Source organism: Lineus longissimus, chromosome 16, assembly GCF_910592395.1.
Source record: "Lineus longissimus chromosome 16, tnLinLong1.2, whole genome shotgun sequence".
In the NCBI taxonomy this organism is placed as follows: domain Eukaryota; kingdom Metazoa; phylum Nemertea; class Pilidiophora; order Heteronemertea; family Lineidae; genus Lineus; species Lineus longissimus.
This window is the reverse complement of record NC_088323.1, coordinates 5,348,736-5,366,521: the sequence shown is the minus strand read 5'-3', so window position 1 is coordinate 5,366,521 and position 17,786 is coordinate 5,348,736. Positions and strand designations below refer to the sequence as shown.

Sequence of the window (17,786 nt, the reverse complement as noted above, 5' to 3'; positions counted from 1 at the left end):
CCACGCGGTCCTTGCCATTGGGTCTTTGGCGGCCTGCATATCAAGAACACGATTGAACGGCATCGACAGCGCAACCAGTGTCGTGTCCTTTGTGCTTTGTTTTGGGCACAGAAAGTGGCTAATGACATGCTTGCGCATGTCGATCTACCATCGTTGTGAGACTTAAGGATTGACATTTACTACCGGTAAGTCAGCATGATGTTTGCGCCCTAAGCAGCTCTCGAGAGCGCAAGCGTAACTAAAGGTACCATGTATTAATACGGGAGAAAAAACATTCAGATTACCCGATGCTTTTTGTGCAATGTCTGTATTCATACTGAAGAAATACCATTTACCCGTTACCGCAACCGGGTGACCTTATGGCTTGTCTTATTCGAAAGATGCGGCCAGCAAAGCCCGATTAGGCCTTGTCAATATTTCTATTTGATAATAAGAGAAAAGCTTTATCATATTTTGCGATGGTAGTCATTATTTTCGGCCTGAAACTTTTACTGCGCTCGGTGGGTTCTTGTGGACTAATCGTTCCTCCAAATAAATTATATTTGAAACTCCCGCTTTCCTAGGCCCTTGCTTGGCGAATTTGTAGGCCCTTGTTCTTGGCCTCTCTTTCAGTCCGAAAAAAAATGTCCTCTACCATTGAGAATTAGTGTGGCCTGCTGTCCCGATTTTTCTATATTATGTCTTTATTTCGGTAAGATAATATCTGAAAATTGTTTTTGTTGATAAAGTGTGAAGTAAAGTTCTCGTAGGCTCGATATGGCTCTTTGTAATCTAGGCCTTTAGACATGTCGGACGACTTTTGCTGACATCTAGATATTTCATGGCGGCCTGAGCACATGGAAGTCTAGAAAGTTCTCTGACAGTCAGCAGTCCATCCGGTTGTGGAAATACAGTCATGTTTTTATTTGGGGGGGGGGGGGGGGTTCCTGTAGGCCTAATAGGTTCAGGATAGTTGCATAGGGAGGCCTTATTCTAAACAGTATCGATGTAAATAACATGTAAGCGTAAAAATCATGTAATAGATAGTTTGCGAAAATTAATTTCGGCCATTTTGAAAAGGAGTTTTCACGGGCAGCGTAAGTTTACCATGACATAAAAATCATGTTTTAAATCAAATCATCACCAAAAGCATTCAAAATACATGGACATTGGAAGACGTGGGCAACTTCAAGTAAATTATTTATAAGCTTGTATATTTGTACTGTTATTCAACGGAAAACATGCATTGCCGGAGGAAAGGGTATTTTCAAAATGACGGACATTTATTTCATACGCAGCTTGTCTGCAGATGGTTTGCGAAACGTAAGGGTTGGCAAGGGGTACCACCATTTTGGCGAGAACCAGAAATCCAAAATCAAGTTAGAATTCCTTCAAAATGAAGTCAATGCCGATTTAAAACCTGGGAGGCTGTTCTCTAGAAGACAAAGAACAACTTCCCACCCTTGAAATTGCCATTCACTTTGTTTTGAAAGAGATTAAATTGCCTTTAGATTTCAAGTTCAAGCCAAAACAGTTGTACGTTTGGTCAACCCTTATGTAACAAGCAATGATTTGGGTTACGGCTGTCGCGTCTGATGGGTCCACTATTCCCTTGTTTACGAACAAAGACGCGTATTGATGTAACATGCATATTGCGTGGGATGGTCGTATTTCACTCTGACACATACCAAGACCACGTGAGACATTGTCGTTGTATGGATTGCGAAACCTGCCTAGTACACAGAGAGTTCACATTCTAAATGTTTCCAAGTCCAATTCTAGGCCCACAAAGGGGAATGGTTATGCTACTTTAGCCAATTTTTAATATACCCTCATTTATTGGATAGGGCATGCATTAGTCATGCACCCGAACCTTCTCATATCCCCCCCCCTTTGTGGGCCTAGATTTTTTTTTTTTTTTAAAGGAAACCATTTAACTGTGAACTTCCTGTTTATCTATAACACAGGTGACATGAGTTGCCCCTTTCCGCATACTTATAAATTTCTGCTTTAATTTCCAGGTAAATGGATAGAGCAGTTGACAACACTCTGCACTAACGACCAGTGGAAGGGGATGAGGATGAGGATGTGACTGACTGGTTATTTGAGGATGTTGACCATATATCACCTCAACCAGCCCTGCTGTGATACCTCAACCAGCCCTGCTGTGATACCTCAACCAGCCCTGCTGTGATACCTCAACCAGCCCTGCTGTGATACCTCAACCAGCCCTGCTGTGATACCTCAACCAGCCCTTCCGTCAGTTCATGATATTCATAGATGCTGGCGGCGATGGGAAAACTACTTTGATGTCTTGACATAAGGATACCTCGGCTTTACCTTGTCCTCGAACCATTGATACCATTTACACGGTCAGTAGACTATTAAATGTTTTAACTATTCGACCTCTAAGGTCCACTTCATTCTCGTGTTTTGACGATTTCGGCCAACAATCCATGGCCTTTAAGACAGTATACCAGATCAGCTCAACTGTTTGTTTGGGTTCTTGCTTTCTACATATCCTTGTTCTCTCAATGGGTGGTTTCTATAGCCATGCACATTGAACAGCCAGATGTTCGTATGATGTACTTTCATCGGAATCCCTTCCTCATGTTGATATCAAACTAGAGATATTCCGCTTATTATCCAGTCTTTCAAGGGTTGGCTATAAGGCTATAGGATCATTGCTTTTTAGCTGATGCTGATGACAGCAAGACATTCGCTACGTGATCGAAACTTTTCCGTTTTTCCGTCTAGTATACTTTTACAATCCTCTCTAACAATTTTACTCTTCTTTCGTTTAAGCCTCTCAACGAAATTGTCCGCCGACACCAAGACTCCGCCCATCCTCGAAGTCTCGCTCTCTTCAATTCATCTTTTCGTATTGAATGTAATTTTCAATAATGAATAAACAATATCATAATAAACTTTGAAAACTATAAGGGGGCCAAGGCTGGCACCAACTTAAAAAATTCCCGTTGGGAAGATTTCAACTTCTTGCTAAAATGCTTGTACCTATATGGCCAAGGCTTTAAAACTGTATGTAAAAACAGTATGTAAAACCTCTTCTTCTGTATCATCTTTTCCAATCATGAATAAACAGCTATTATTAATTTTTGTGTCTTCACTGAACCTTAGAGGGGGTTCATAGTCATGACAACAGCCAATTTGCATGACTACCCCCTCAAAACTCTTTTTCTCGTCAAAAAGTTACGGAGCGAATCCACGCCGGATTTTTTTTTGGCATGCGCCAGCTGTTAGGAAATCTCTAAAATATACACTACCCCTCCTCTTGACGATTTCTCTAAAATATCCACGATGACAGTACACATATTCAAAACATATACACTACCGGCACCCACTATTTTGGTTTCCTGTATTCTCTAAAATATCGAGGACAGGCATATATTCTAGGCTCCGGAGTCAATGAATATTCATCTTGACAGGGATACATGTTGATTAATAAGACAGAAGACCTGCATAATAGACTAATGTAACAATCGACCTTCATAAAACATTGTTCTTTATTCACACATGTTCATTGATAAGACAGAAGATATGCAGGGATGACTTTAATCAACTAATGTTGTTTGTATCCTATTGTAATCAACACTGTAATCAACACTGTCTTTGATAACACCGAGGACATAAATCAAACAATGTTCTATATCCTGGAATGAAAGAAGATCTGCATCAAATAAACACAATTAGAATTCGACTTCTTTATAACAAATCAGTCTGAACAATGTTCTTTGTTTCTATCCATTCACAGAACAATCAACAGTAATGAATGTTCTATATCCTGGCATCAAATAAACACAATTAGAATTCGACTTCTTTATAACAAATCAGAATAATGTTCTTTGTTTGTATCCATTCACAAAAAAATCAACAGTAATGAATGTTCTATATCCTGGAATCAAAGAACAATGAAGATATGCATCAAATAGACACAATAAGACTTCTTTATAACCAATCAACATTAATGAATGTTCATTACCAATGAAGACATGCATAAAATAAACACAATTAGACTTGTTTATTGTCTGTCCATGTTCATTAAAAAGTCAAGTCTGTTTGTGTATCCATTCACAAAAAACCGTAATGACTTGTACCGGTCTGTCCATGCATTTCTCCACAATGGACTTTCATAAAACAATATGTAGTCGAATAGACACAATTGGACTTCTTTAAAACCAACACTTAACATTGTTTCATTAAAGTCACAGTCGTCTGTATCCATCACAGATTCAGTAATGAATGTTCTATGCAGCAAAGAACAATTGATATTGTTTGAAGCCATTCACAGAACAATCAACAGTAATGAATGTTCTATGCAATTGACTTGTTTATTACCTGTCTGTCCGTGCATTTCTCCTCAATACACAGAAGAACAATGGACTTTTATAAACTAATATGTTGTTTGTTTATTGGCAATCAACATCAAGCTCTCAAAACACCTCACATGCTTTGCATTAGCTAAACACAATTACAATGTTGTTTGTTTATTTACAGAACAACAAACAGTTATCAATGTTTTTCTTTGTTCTTTCTTTCTATGCATCAAAACACAATAGCACCAATCCGTAGAGAATCGAAGAACAATTCACTTGTTCATTACCTGTCTGTCCATGCATTTCTCCTCAATACACAGACGAACAATGGACTTTCATGAAACGATATGTTCTTTGTTTATTGGCAAGCTCTCAAAACAGCTCATCCTACGATCATAAAGAATGTCAATGGATATCAGGAGCCGGGCGTCGTATTCCAGCTGGTGCCACGATAGAAGACGGTCAGGTGGTTACGTTCTCGTATAAACATCTCCCTGAAATGAGACGAAAATTATATGTTAGTCCTCAGCAGACACACATGGACGAAGAGAAAAATGTTTTTTTTGGGGGGGGGGGGGGGGTGCATAGGCCACTTCCACAACTGAAATGAAAAGCGACATTTGGAAGTGATCGTTCAGACCAATCACTAAGTCCAACAACAGGACATTTTACCTATTGCATCTCAGTGATCGTGGTTAAATTTCAGTTTAAAACTGATATGGATATAACGATTGTGTGCTGGTACCAGCAAGGAACGCGGTGCAATTATTTTGGGGAACACAATGACAACTTTCAAGGCCAGCTGTATCGGGGGGGGGGGGGGGGGAACTGCCAATATATATATAAGGGTAATCAATGTGTGCGAAACTTTCAGGCGGACGGGCATCGGAAATATTGCTTTGCCCCTCGCATCATAACATCTAAGAGATGTGTTCCAATAAAGCCGCTGAATGCTTTTAAAACCAGGCACTGTGGTTCGCTCCAGTGTGCTTAAAGTCCTTTTAACAATAGGAACAATATGCTGTTCAAAAGACTTTTAAATAAGACCTATTGTGTCTCCCGGCCAACATGAATAGCGTAGGCCTATATTAAGTAATCATTTATTTCCCTCATTGGCTTGATGACGTATGAATACTGGCCAAGAATCTGTCACAAAAACATACCCCTGTCTTTCAGTGCGCGTAGTGGCCTAGTGGATAGGGCGCACGACTTGCGGGCGTTTTTTAGCCCAATGGTCGTGAGTTCGATTCCCGTACGCGGTTTGCCATCAAAAATTCGATTCAAAAAGTAAAAACGGACTGCATTTTATTATTTTTATATTTTTTGGTAATCGAAATATAGTTTCAAAATAAGAGTGCCATAGGCACTGCCATTATGACTAGAGCTCGACTCTAATCAAAATGATGGTGCCATGGTCAACTCTTATTTTGAAACTATATTTCGATCACCAAAAAATATAAAAATAATAAAATGCAGTCCGTTTTTATTTTTTAAATCGAATTTTTGAGTGCAAACCGCGTACGGGATTTGGATAATTAATTAAAACAAGTAGGAGTAGGCCTATGAGTAACGGAACCTATTTGCGATCTCAAAACATTACGGGTCAAGATGGGGACAGACCAGAATCTTTCAACTATACATTTATCCGAACGGCTGCGAGTGGATAATTCGTCACTAGCAAACGGCCGTAGCCGATCTGCGAACCTATTTGAATGGGCTACCTCTGGGGTACTAATTTCTCATTGGTCACTTTTTGTCCCTTTGTAACAAAAATCCCACAAAAAGCAAGGGGAAACTACTCTACTGTCTTTTATTCAAACGAGTTTTATAGCACTTTCTCCTGACATATATATATACATATGCGATTTTTGAAGGCGTCAGTAAAATTAATTTCATTGCGAAATTGATTTCGTGGATAATTAAGAATTTACTCACTATCGCGATATGTTGATTTACATTGTGTTGAGTTATTTTAACAACAAAGGAACAATATGCAGTTCAAAGGCTTTTAAATAAGACCTATTGTGTCTCCCGGCCAACATGAATAGCGTAGGCCTACATTAAGTAATCATTGGCTTCAGGACGTATGAATACTGGCCAAGAATCTGTCACAAAAACATACCCCTGTCTTTCAGTGCGCGTAGTGGCCTAGTGGATAGGGCGCACGACTTGCGGGCGTTTTTTAGCCCAATGGTCGTGAGTTCGAATCCCGTACGCGGTTTGCCATCAAAAATTCGATTCAAAAAGTGAAAACGGACTGCATTTTATTATTTTTATATTTTTTGATGATCGAAATATAGTTTCAAAATAAGAGTGCCATAGGCATTATGACTAGAGCTCGACACTAATCAAAATGATGGTGCCATGGTCAACTCTTATTTTGAAACTATATTTCGATCACCAAAAAATATAAAAATAATAAAATGCAGTCCGTTTTTATTTTTTAAATCGAATTTTTGAGTGCAAACCGCGTACGGGATTCGACTAAACCAAGATTTGGATAATTAATTAAAACACAAGTAGGCCTATGTGTAAGGTAAGTTTTTCCTAGTTTTTTTTCGGCCAAATATACCACCGCCGTAACCTACAACATGATTTATTGTCAAAATGCCCCTCCCCGCCCGCCGCATAGATCGCTGAAAGCTTTTTAACATTAAAACAACACAAACGCCATCTTCATGGTTATGATGCACTGACTTCAGTGATCGCTGAAAGCTTTTCAACATTAAAACAACACAAACGCCATCTTCAGGGTTATGATGGCACTGACTTCAGTGATCGCTGAAAGCTTTTTAACATTAAAACAACACAAACGCCATCTTCAGGGTAATAATGGAACTGACTTCAGTGGGTCGGGGGTGCTGAAAAGGGGGTCTTTTCGGTCAATTTTTGTCCCTTAATAACCACAAAAGCAAAATATATACAGCTAGGGGGCATATTAATCATTCAAATGCTGCCGCATTGTTTGTTTTACGTCATTAACTCAAACAATCACAACCAGACATCAGGACACTACCATTACAGTGAAATACCCCAGGAGCCGTCGCGACATTTCGTTGGAGACGGTGAGCTAATGCGGAGGGGAAATCAAGTCTTCGTCGAGAATGTCGCAGAGACAAATGCATGTCTTGGGTCTCTATGAGAACCATTGCTTGGCAAAATGAAGTCATTGTATAGTTTCAATATATTGTTTTATTATATCACCTTGGAATAACGCCATTACATTGCATTAAGCCCTATCTTTATTTCCGCAAGGATCACCGAGATAACATCGGATAAATTAGCATTGACCTGCCGCTCTCCGCAAGACAGGGTTCAGGATGTGACGTGTAGGTCATGTGACAATCCCACAAGGCCGAGTGTAATAATGTCTGAAGTTTTAGGCGGGATAATTCAAAAAGTCCTTTCATCTCCCGTGCGTATTTCGTCCGCAGCAAGAAAAAAACTAAGTTCAAAACAATAGAAAACCAGATTTTACTCACAATGTTTAGCACATGACATACATTCTTGACCGTTTCCGTTGGGCATCATGCTCTCGGGTTCTATTGATGGCGCACCACTCCGATGCCTCGGGAGCTACTGCGAACACGACAGTGGCGATGGTGACATCATACTTCTGCAGATTATCATCAGTAATGAGCGACGACCTTCGGTTTAACTGTCATCTCGGTCAAGAGCCGTCGCGACATTGAATGTGGTGTGCATCGTCTCTGTCCCGTTGACAACGAGAAGACACGCCAGACGGACATCTAAACTGAAAGAAACCGGACAGGACATCAGACACATATTATTCATTTTTCATAAACTTAGACAAGGTGCCCGATTTGATAACTAACACAAGCGCCATCTTCAGGGTGATAATGGAACTGACTCAGTTAATGCTGAAGCGGTTAAATATCAGTGGGTGTGGTCAAAACGATAGTTCTAATCCTTGTGGTCGATTAGTAAAAGGTACTTGAATATTCAATTACAATACAATATAGAGATGATGGCCGTAATTAAAAGTACATTGTAGGCCCCGACGTCAAAACAACACAAGCGCCATCTTGAGGGTGATAATGGAACTGACTCAAAATGTAGAGATGTTGGCCATGATTTGAAAACTAAACGTATATTGTGGGCACCGACGTCAAAACAACACAAGCGCCATCTTCAGGGTGATGATGGAACTGACTCAGTTAACGCTGAAGCGCTTTAATATCAGTGGGTGTGGTCAAAACGATAGTTCTAATCCATGTGGTCGATTATTGGCTTTGAGAAAGGGACCGGTGCTTTTTCCCCTTCGAGTAAACCCGGAATCCTCCATTCTTTTAGGCCATACCCTTAACAATAACAGTGCTTGATAGGGACTCATTGTCTCACTTATTATATAGGCCCTACTGTTAACTCTGGTAGGAGCCATCCTTTCGAAAATCCATCTCATGTACATTGTATGGTTTCTTTGCTGAATGCAATGTTTCATTTTGTTGAGCAATAAATTCTATTCTATTCTATGTTTCGTATACACTTCTACCTGAAGACGATTCCTTGTTTTTAGGCAAGGGTAGGATTAGACCACTGCATCGCTATTTAGAGGAAACTAGTTCTGATATCGCCAACAAAATGGTCCATAAATTCGTCAAATATCGTTGCCATCTTTAGTTTACTTTTTCCAATGGCACATGAATATATCAGCTTGAAATAACGTCATTGGGTCCTATGTTTATTTCCGCAAGCGCTTGTTGCGCTGAACGTTGATGACAGCTAAACCTCTCTATTTTTCAACAAGGTTTGATGTGAAAAGTGCTTAGTCTGACATAACGAACAATATCGGGCGAATTTGCTTTATTTATAAGATTTGAGGAGCATTTCGTCAGTGGAGTCTCCATTAGACAGGTATCGCAACCCACACAGTTGCCTGTGAAAAGGGCATCTTTAAGGGTTGACCATAGGTACCGCCATTTTGTCAACCCTTGAAATAACAGAAAAATATTTTTGGAAACTGTCTATTATCCTCATTATATACAGGGGAAGGCCTCGACAGACTCGGGATGGGGGTTTGAGGGGGCAACTACTCAATGACAATGTATGACAATTTAGGCAACCTTATCGGGGTTTTCGGCAATGCTCCTCACAACCCTTGTTCAAAGCACGAGGGATAAATCCGAACACAAAGTGGTTCTAAATCATGCAAAAATTGCTACTCACAGCAAACTGTTTCTCTCCACAAGTTTGATGAGTCCTGAAGTTACCATTCGTAGAGATTAAAATGATTTGGGCAAAGGATTAACGAGATAACACCGGATAAATTAGCATCAAAAATTTCTCTGCCATTTCGACCTGCTGCTCGCCGCAAGAGAGGGCCTAGGATGTGACGTGTAGGTCATGTGACAATCCCACAAGGCCTAATGTAATAATGTCTGAAGTTTTAGGCGGGATAATTCAAAAAGTCCTTTCATTTCCCGCGCGTACTTCGTCACTCTCTCGTCCCTGAAGGCGAACGCCCCACACTGTCTTCCGGCACCTCACAACATTTCAACCTCAACCCCTGAACGTCATCGCTGTCACCTCTGAACACGAATGTCCTCTACTGTCTTCAGTCACCTCCCCAACACACCACCAACCGTCCCTGAACATCTTCTGCCGCCTCTGAATGCGAATGTCTTCTGTCACCTCCCAAACTCATCACCAACCATCCCAGAACGTCTTCTGTCGCCTCCAAACGTTTCAAGTTAATTCAGTCAACCCTACGTCATCTCTTGCCTGTGAAAGCGAATACCCTCTTCTGTCATGGTCACCCCAAAACATCTCAAGCCATCCCTGAATGTCATCTCTCGCCCCTGAATGTCACTGTCCCGTACTGTCTTCTGTTGCCTCCCAACATTCGCTTTTAGGAGCGGGAGACGATGTTCAGAGATGGCTTGATGTGTTGGGAGGCGACAGAAGACAGTATATGACATTATTCGCATTCAGAGGCGAGAGATGACGTTCAGGGGTGGCTTGAGAACAGTAGAGGACGTTCACTTTTAGAGGCGAGAAATGATATCCAGGGACGGCTCATGGTGTTAGGAGGTGTCCTCAACATTCTGCGCTCATCTCCCTAGTTCTTTAAGCCATCCCTGAACGTCACACCTCATGGAATCCCTGGGTACTTCTCTACTGTCTTCTCTCACCTCCTATTTGCCACTATTTAGAGGCCTGTTATGATGTTTATGATTATGAGATGACGATCATTCAGGAATGGCTTGGGTGGGGACAGAGGACATTGATAGGCATTGATAGTGGCGACAGAAGACGTTCGGGGCTTGGGTGGGATTTTCGGAGGGGACAGATGAGGACATTGACAGTGGCGACAGAAGATGTTCGGGGACGGTTTGAGAAGGTGATGGTAGAGGACTTTTGCATTCAAATGTGACAAAAGACCTTTGTTGTGGGCTGTTGGGTTTGTGACACAAGACAATAGAGGTGTTGGAGGTGACAGAAGGCATAGACGGTATTGGTATTCACAGGCGAGTGAAGAGATTCAGAGATGGTTGGAGGTGACAATACACTGTTGAAGACAGTGGTATTCACAGGCGAGTGAAGAGATTCACAGATGATTGGAGATGATGTTGGAGGTGACAATAGACTGTTGAGGACAGTGGTATTCACAGGCGAGTGAAGAGATGGTTGGTGGTGAAAATACACTGTTGCAGACAGTGTTATTCACAGGCGAGTGAAGAGATTCAGAGATGATGTTGGAGGTGACAAAAGACGGTTGAGGACATTGGTATTCACAGGTTATTGACTGGAGATCCATTGATTTGTCGGTCGCAAGTCCAGTAATAGCAAAAAGTGCCATTTCAGTGTCACTTGACTACAAGCACATCTAAATCAAGAATTGCTCCACTGACAGGAATAACAGCCCAAAGGCCACATTCTTTGTCATTTATAGTGGAAAAATGTCCAATTCATTGCTACCAGTGTATAGCCAGTACATAACACCACCATGTGTACTGACATACCCTACATGTATAGCACAGAGTGAGTCTTGTACATAGCCATAGGGTCATTCCACTGGCACAATCCAAAGAGGAATATCAGAGACCAATATCCCATTTTACATACAACGTTTATTCCCATCTGAAGCATTTTTACAATGACTTTAAATGATGACAATCAAGTTGGCTCCATTCAAAACATTATTCTTCAACCTTTAACAAATTTGTGGGAAAAGTGATCACCCACTCTCCAACTTCATACAGTCAGATTCACAACTTCTTTCACAAGACCTCCTGATCACTGAAAAGTTCAGGCCAACGAATTGTCTTTTGAATGGCGGCCATCTTGTCTGTCACATGACATGGTAGCTACGCAGAGTATATGAACTTGCTGCTTAAATCATCACAGATAATACCACAACATAACCATAGCAGGAGACACCTTTTCCCGGAGAATGTAAAGAAACAAATCGCCATAAACGTTTTCGAAACTTCAAGAATATTGGTCTAGGACCATCTGGCAAAGGGATTAGTACTGTTAAGACAACATTAAAACCACTCGCGTCTAATTCCATGAACTACCACAAGATAGATAGTTGAGTGAAATTTCATAGATTTTTCTTCATAGTCTCCGCGCAAATCATGTCGACATATTTTCGTATAAATCATAATTCTTCTGTCCTCCATACTATACTAAAGAACCAGTCGAAGGAAGGGGCGCCTCAGTGTGCGCCATGCACAAAAATAACAAATCACAACGCCACCTTCCAGAGTCATCAAAAATCATATCGCCAGTATTTTTGATTCAACACACGCTCAAAGGATAATCGCAACTTTAAACCATTTCGCTCAACTGCAGATGGTGACAACCATTGTACAGTTCATGGGTGATATAAGCAAAGACTAGTAAATGCTTTTACTGTACATGTACATTTACACTGGGTCATCCTGTACAAAACGAAAGTAAAAGCATTAAGTAATTTACATTTGAACGTGTGTCGAACAAAAAACAAGATAAAAGGTACAGCAGTCTTGTATCAAGTTGGGATAGTAGACCATGAGAAATGCCTTAGGATTGGTTAGCGACCAAATCATCGAGCATTCAGTGTGTTTTGGACAAGCTGGTGTTGTCCCAAGATTTCAGTTAGCAGAATGTTTAGCATACCCTCAATTGGTTCTGTTCGTTGCCCCAACTTGTTACAAGACAGCTACTACACTTTCACTAGATAACAATATCTGTTCATCTCTCTAGAAGTCAGTTTGAAAATATATCATCAATTTTTACATTTCTTATGATCCAGACGATTTTTACACAATTTTTCATGAGTTTAAAATATACATTTTGAAAATAAAGAAAGACTCTACAGACACTGTCAAATCAAGAGCTACTGGTATGAAATTCTTTCATGAATACCAGCCAAATGATACTGGTACTACAAAATCAATAGATTACCTGTACTAACAAATGTGACTTTCAATTAAACAGGATTTAAGTATTCAGATAACTTGAAGCTGTATTACCTATGCGCCGATTGAGTACAAAATATGTTTATAGTTTTGAAATCTTTGTGCTTTCGAACATATTGAGTACAACACTGGGTGGTATGTTTATGATACTGTAAAACTCATTATTTCCGGCCATCTAAGTTCAAAACCTGCCACATACTCTGAACTGTAAAACTCATTATTTCCGGCCATCTAAGTTCAAAACCTGCCACATACTCTGATAGGTGATTTTTGCAAGCTTTTAATCAACATGTAACAACATGTGTTCAAGAACTCAAAATATGTAAAGCACCATAATGCCTGATACTCTCCTAGGATAGATTTTCAACAACCATACCAACATTTTCTACGAGGTTTACAGAATCATCTAGGCCTGTTTAGTCCATATTATACATTGTGTTTCTCTTAGCTTGATAAAGAAGACTCTGAGATAATCATATGTACTATCTGCCCACATGAACAGTGTAACAGGGAGCTGGTCAAATAAACGTCATTTAGTGACCCTAGATCGCATTATAATGAAAAGCAACTCAAGATGGCTTAATTTCACAATAGTTTGTTGTGAAAATACGCTAGCTTTTCTCCGCCATGTTGAAGAGTGTACACGACAATCTGTACAAAAACAATACACTGACATCGAAAAAATTGCAATTTGGTCCAAGATTACTTGTAATATGACACACATTTCAGAGTTTCAAGTCAGGAAGGATTCAAGGTGACTTTGGAAAATGGCCTTTTGGTTCAGGTACAAGCAGATTGAAAGATTATCTCTCTGCCAACACAACATTTCCATATCACTATGTGATCACAGGCGAGTGAAGATATAACAAATTCAACCACCCTTTGTAGTGATCGACAGCCAACACCAAAGCCACATAAAACTTGGGACTCAAAATAGTGAAATGTGCATTATTCTATCAGTTGTGTGGGTGTATTATTTGGGGCTGATCAATCCCTATGATTCTGATATCTTCATGCGCCCGTGATTACTTCAAGATTCATTGAAAGGGACTACAGCAGGAGACTAATCAGGTACTGATTTACAACGAAGATGAATCATGAGGGTACGATTTATCAGAAGCAAACTAGGTGTATACAATCTAGGGGAATTTGTACAAGGTTGGATGAGTGCTGGGGATGGGGTGAGGGGGTGAGTTATTTTCAAGAAGAAGGAAGTGATAATGTGCTGGGAATCCTTACAGCGGGTACACCTCATTCACCTAGCTTGAAGTCTCTCAACATATTACAGCTTCAAATTCATATCACAAATATGTGTCTTTGGTTTTGAAGAAGTTTTATAAATAGCAGCCCCGTATTTAATATCAGTGATGTTTTCATGCCGATCTTCAATCAGTTTGAAGAAGAATCCACCATATAATTCTTCAGTGGGCATCACTCTAAAACCCAATAAGAATAAGAATATTCTACCTAAATAAAAAATAATTTCTACTCTTTCCACGTAATTTTAAAATGGAAGATACGTGTGTCTACTGTAAACTCTGTTTTGTTTGCAAGTGTAATATTTCATCTCAATTCCGCGAACTTTCCATAGACATCCGAAACTACACACTACCACTGCCACATTCAACTTAATACCAACCTTATGCCTTAAGTGTTTCCTTTCATGCACACAGGGAGTAATAATTGCCATGGGGCTATAACTGTACCAGCCTACCTTACTCAAAACACATTGCTCTTTCCTCAAGGATACAAAATCCTTCATTTGTTAATCAATACAGTCACAGACAAAACTGAGCTTACAGTATAACTATGTGATATTTTGGTAATCAGCAATTAAAGCTCAACAAAGGCAGACGATAGGTCTCTATTAAATATATTTACATTCTATGCATAAAGTAACTGACCATTTTACGGGAATACCAGAATAACCTGCTGTGATTGGCTCTTCTTCAATCTCTAATGCAACCAAGTATAATTGAGTCGGCCATGACTCGCGGTGTTGATCTGGGGAAGGCTGGGGATGGGGTCAACGATCACCGTCTGCTAGCATATCAAATGAAATATACACGAGAATATGTGTCTGTTTTGTTACCATGACAACAAGCGACAACATCCTCTGCACGATAACCACAAAATTTACGCTGGCCCCTAGTACACTAATTAATGAATAGATGGCAGCACCAAGTGTAATTATAATGAGTGACAGTGTGAGGCAACTAAGTAACTGTGACTTTTTTCTCTCAGTAGGCAAGGGTTAAGCGAGAAACGTTGGTCTATTATTATGCAACTGAGTGCCAGGCTCAAATAAATTGCTGACATCCTGAAAATATCCAAACACTACGTGAGAACTTGAAATAATTCCTTTTTTTAGAAAGTGAAATTGCTGGCTATTTTAATATTGATTGAGACTGAAGTGTCAAACAAGAAAAATAATAGAGAGTTATGTGATATTCCAATGGGATTTTCAATAACAAATGTCACAGCCCAAACTGTGGAAAAAAAAACTGTGACCTTAGGCAACATCCGAGGTCGAAGGTCACAAAATCTAAGCACACTTAAATGACGTCTGCACACAGTATTTCTTATAAACATATAGATATCTTCTCAATATATATATATGACATCTACATCTATTTTATATTATAGAATTGCTTTACGTAAATTTGCCGGGGGGCTTCTTGTCGGCGCCACCTAACGATATCTTTATAATTAATCCAAATGTATACAATATTTTACTACATTAGGTTCAAATACTGATACATTGAAATGACTAGAAATGTACACAACAAGTTCATATTGATCTATCCAATCACAAAATCAAAGATTGAGCACATACAGAATGGCCACCATCGCCACAAACAACGCCGCCTAACAGACAAAATTAAACTATAAAACAACTTATAAAAATCTGAGGTGCTCTTACAGCCCCTTTAAGTTTGGTCGCGTTGGTTGTTGCCATGGCCACCTGATGACAGATATACAAATTTAGACTAAATATGTCACTAACATTTTTCATTTGATAGAGTCTCGAACCTTTGTACAGTACGTGCTATTTCAACGCAATTTACAAATACCACAAGAAATCAGGCATGAACCACAACTAAAACAGGGCAGCCTATTCCGTGTTGTGAATCACGTGAGAGCCACCGTGCTGCCCTCTATAAAGGAATTGCGGCCCATGGCTGATGTTGCGGTAATACCGTATAGGATTTCGTCACAACATGTAAACACTTTCCATTTTGTGTCTGGAATATTGTCCTGAAGTTACTTTTATGTAAGGACAGCAGAGTAACATGACGATTTTACTAGTACATCAATGTACATGGGGGTGCAGTCTCGACACAGTATTTATAGTCAACTTAACTCAAATGGAGTGAACACTGAAATTGGTGCCCAGTGCTTTAAAAAAACTGAAAACATTTTGGCTAAACTATTTAAAATATTGTATTTTACAGAGGTGGTTCTGACGCTTCAACACGATCAGACACATTCGTGAAATTGCACAAAAACTTGAAAATAAACCATCTTTCATTGTTACGTAAACTCTACATTTGTGTGAATTTTTGACATTCAAATATTCAAATCATACAAAATAAATTTCAATGAACATCTAACACTCTTAGCAAAAAAATATGCCCATTCAAATTTTGTCAGTTTTTACACGTCTAAACAGTGCACATGCGAGAACTAGAAGTGCGGCTAAAGCTGTTACCATGGTTTCCAATCTTGTCTGACACATGTTTTTAGGGCAGCTGATGGGCCCCACCCCTCAGTCAAGCTTTCGTTACTGCCCACCCAATGTCGACGTCACAATAAATGAATTAATGGAGACCACATCGACCGCGACCCAGAAAATTCGACAGAATTCTAAACCAGATACGAAAACACGTTTATACTGACCTATCTCATGCTACCGTAGCAAAATCGTGATGTTCAGACACAAAAATACATCTTAGATATTTTGAGATTGTACGAACTTAAAACATTCCTGGTACTTGTTTCGCACAAGCGGTGCTATTTTTACAATCCTTTACTCCAGTACTCCTCACCCGATTTTTCACGCCTCACCATCTGAACTGATCAGTCTAATACCTCGACACGTCCTAGATTTAGTCGTAATTTGGCTAACATTGCACTGTTTTTGTTAATCACATTCTGAAATCCAATCATTTCCAAACTTTTTCAATTGACAAAACTCTCTCATGAACTCTTTCGAATCTTTCCAATGCCATCTCTCTCAACATCTCGACAGTTGAGAAACGGATCTCCAAACTGGTTTCTTCCAAACCTTGGTCACCAACTGCACAGAAATGGATCTTAGAACCAGTTTCTTCCAAATCATAGTCACTACGTGAACCGAAATGGATCTTTGAACCGGTTAGGGGGTACTTCCAAATCTTGGTCACTTTTCAGTAGACCAAGCTCACCCGAGTACGTGGCCTATTCTAACACTTCACGTGAACAACACCAGATAGTGTCGGGACGAAAGGCATGCAGGCGATCTAACTACTGTACGTTGTCAACATTTACAGAGAGATGGCGCCACCTCATGACTCTTCCATCGGTTCAGATTCCTGCGACGATCCCGTATCACTCAAACTCCCATGCCCGGCAACCATTGACAATGACGCCAGGGCCGTCACAGTATCTGCCTCTTCCCGTTCTAGTTTTTGTGCTTCGACAAGTGAATAGTTTATGGAGCCGGCGTGCCGTATTAAGACCGGCCAATAGTCACGCTGCATTTGGATTGTAGTGTTCAGTGTCTCTATGGCAGGCTTTGACGGTGGTCGACACAATTCCTCCTCTTTTAAAGGCGGGATCTGAAAATTGGAATGGTGAGAAATTTGAGAACTTCTGCGGAAAGTTAGGTACCTTGGCAAGAGCAGAGAAGGGAGTGATTCGGCTGCCAGCAGACAATTTAAGACTAAGAGTACTGTTGTCAAACAGGAATCTTAGAACAGAGTATAAATGGGTGACCAGACTGGGGTTTGAACCCACGACCCTCAGACTGGGAGTTGACACTTTACCCAGAATGCCACAGCGCCCT

The 17,786-nt window shown here is 40.1% G+C and overlaps 1 protein-coding gene and 2 long non-coding RNA genes across 10 annotated transcripts in view; 1 reads left to right on the top strand and 2 right to left on the bottom strand.

The window, feature by feature from the left end:
• Positions 1 to 585: 585 nt before the first annotated feature.
• Positions 586 to 3,077, top strand: LOC135500721 (uncharacterized). Its single transcript, XR_010449511.1, has 3 exons — positions 586 to 691; positions 2,001 to 2,351; positions 2,785 to 3,077. It is a non-coding gene; the product is annotated as an uncharacterized LOC135500721 (long non-coding RNA).
• A 1,261-nt stretch (positions 3,078 to 4,338) lies between these two features.
• Positions 4,339 to 9,639, bottom strand: LOC135500869 (uncharacterized). The gene is made up of 3 exons (XR_010449526.1): positions 9,501 to 9,639; positions 7,796 to 8,067; positions 4,339 to 4,807 (listed from the first exon to the last, which is right to left on the bottom strand). It is a non-coding gene; the product is annotated as an uncharacterized LOC135500869 (long non-coding RNA).
• A 1,745-nt stretch (positions 9,640 to 11,384) lies between these two features.
• LOC135500870 (histone deacetylase 4-like) overlaps positions 11,385 to 17,786 on the bottom strand; it is a 53,933-nt gene continuing 47,531 nt past the window's right edge. For all 8 annotated transcript variants that reach the window (XM_064792542.1, XM_064792543.1, XM_064792537.1 and 5 more), the window contains one exon: positions 11,385 to 17,559. In XM_064792542.1, the coding sequence (XP_064648612.1) occupies positions 17,287 to 17,559 (273 nt within the window). In that variant the 3' untranslated portion in view covers positions 11,385 to 17,286. The remainder of the gene's footprint in view (positions 17,560 to 17,786) is intronic.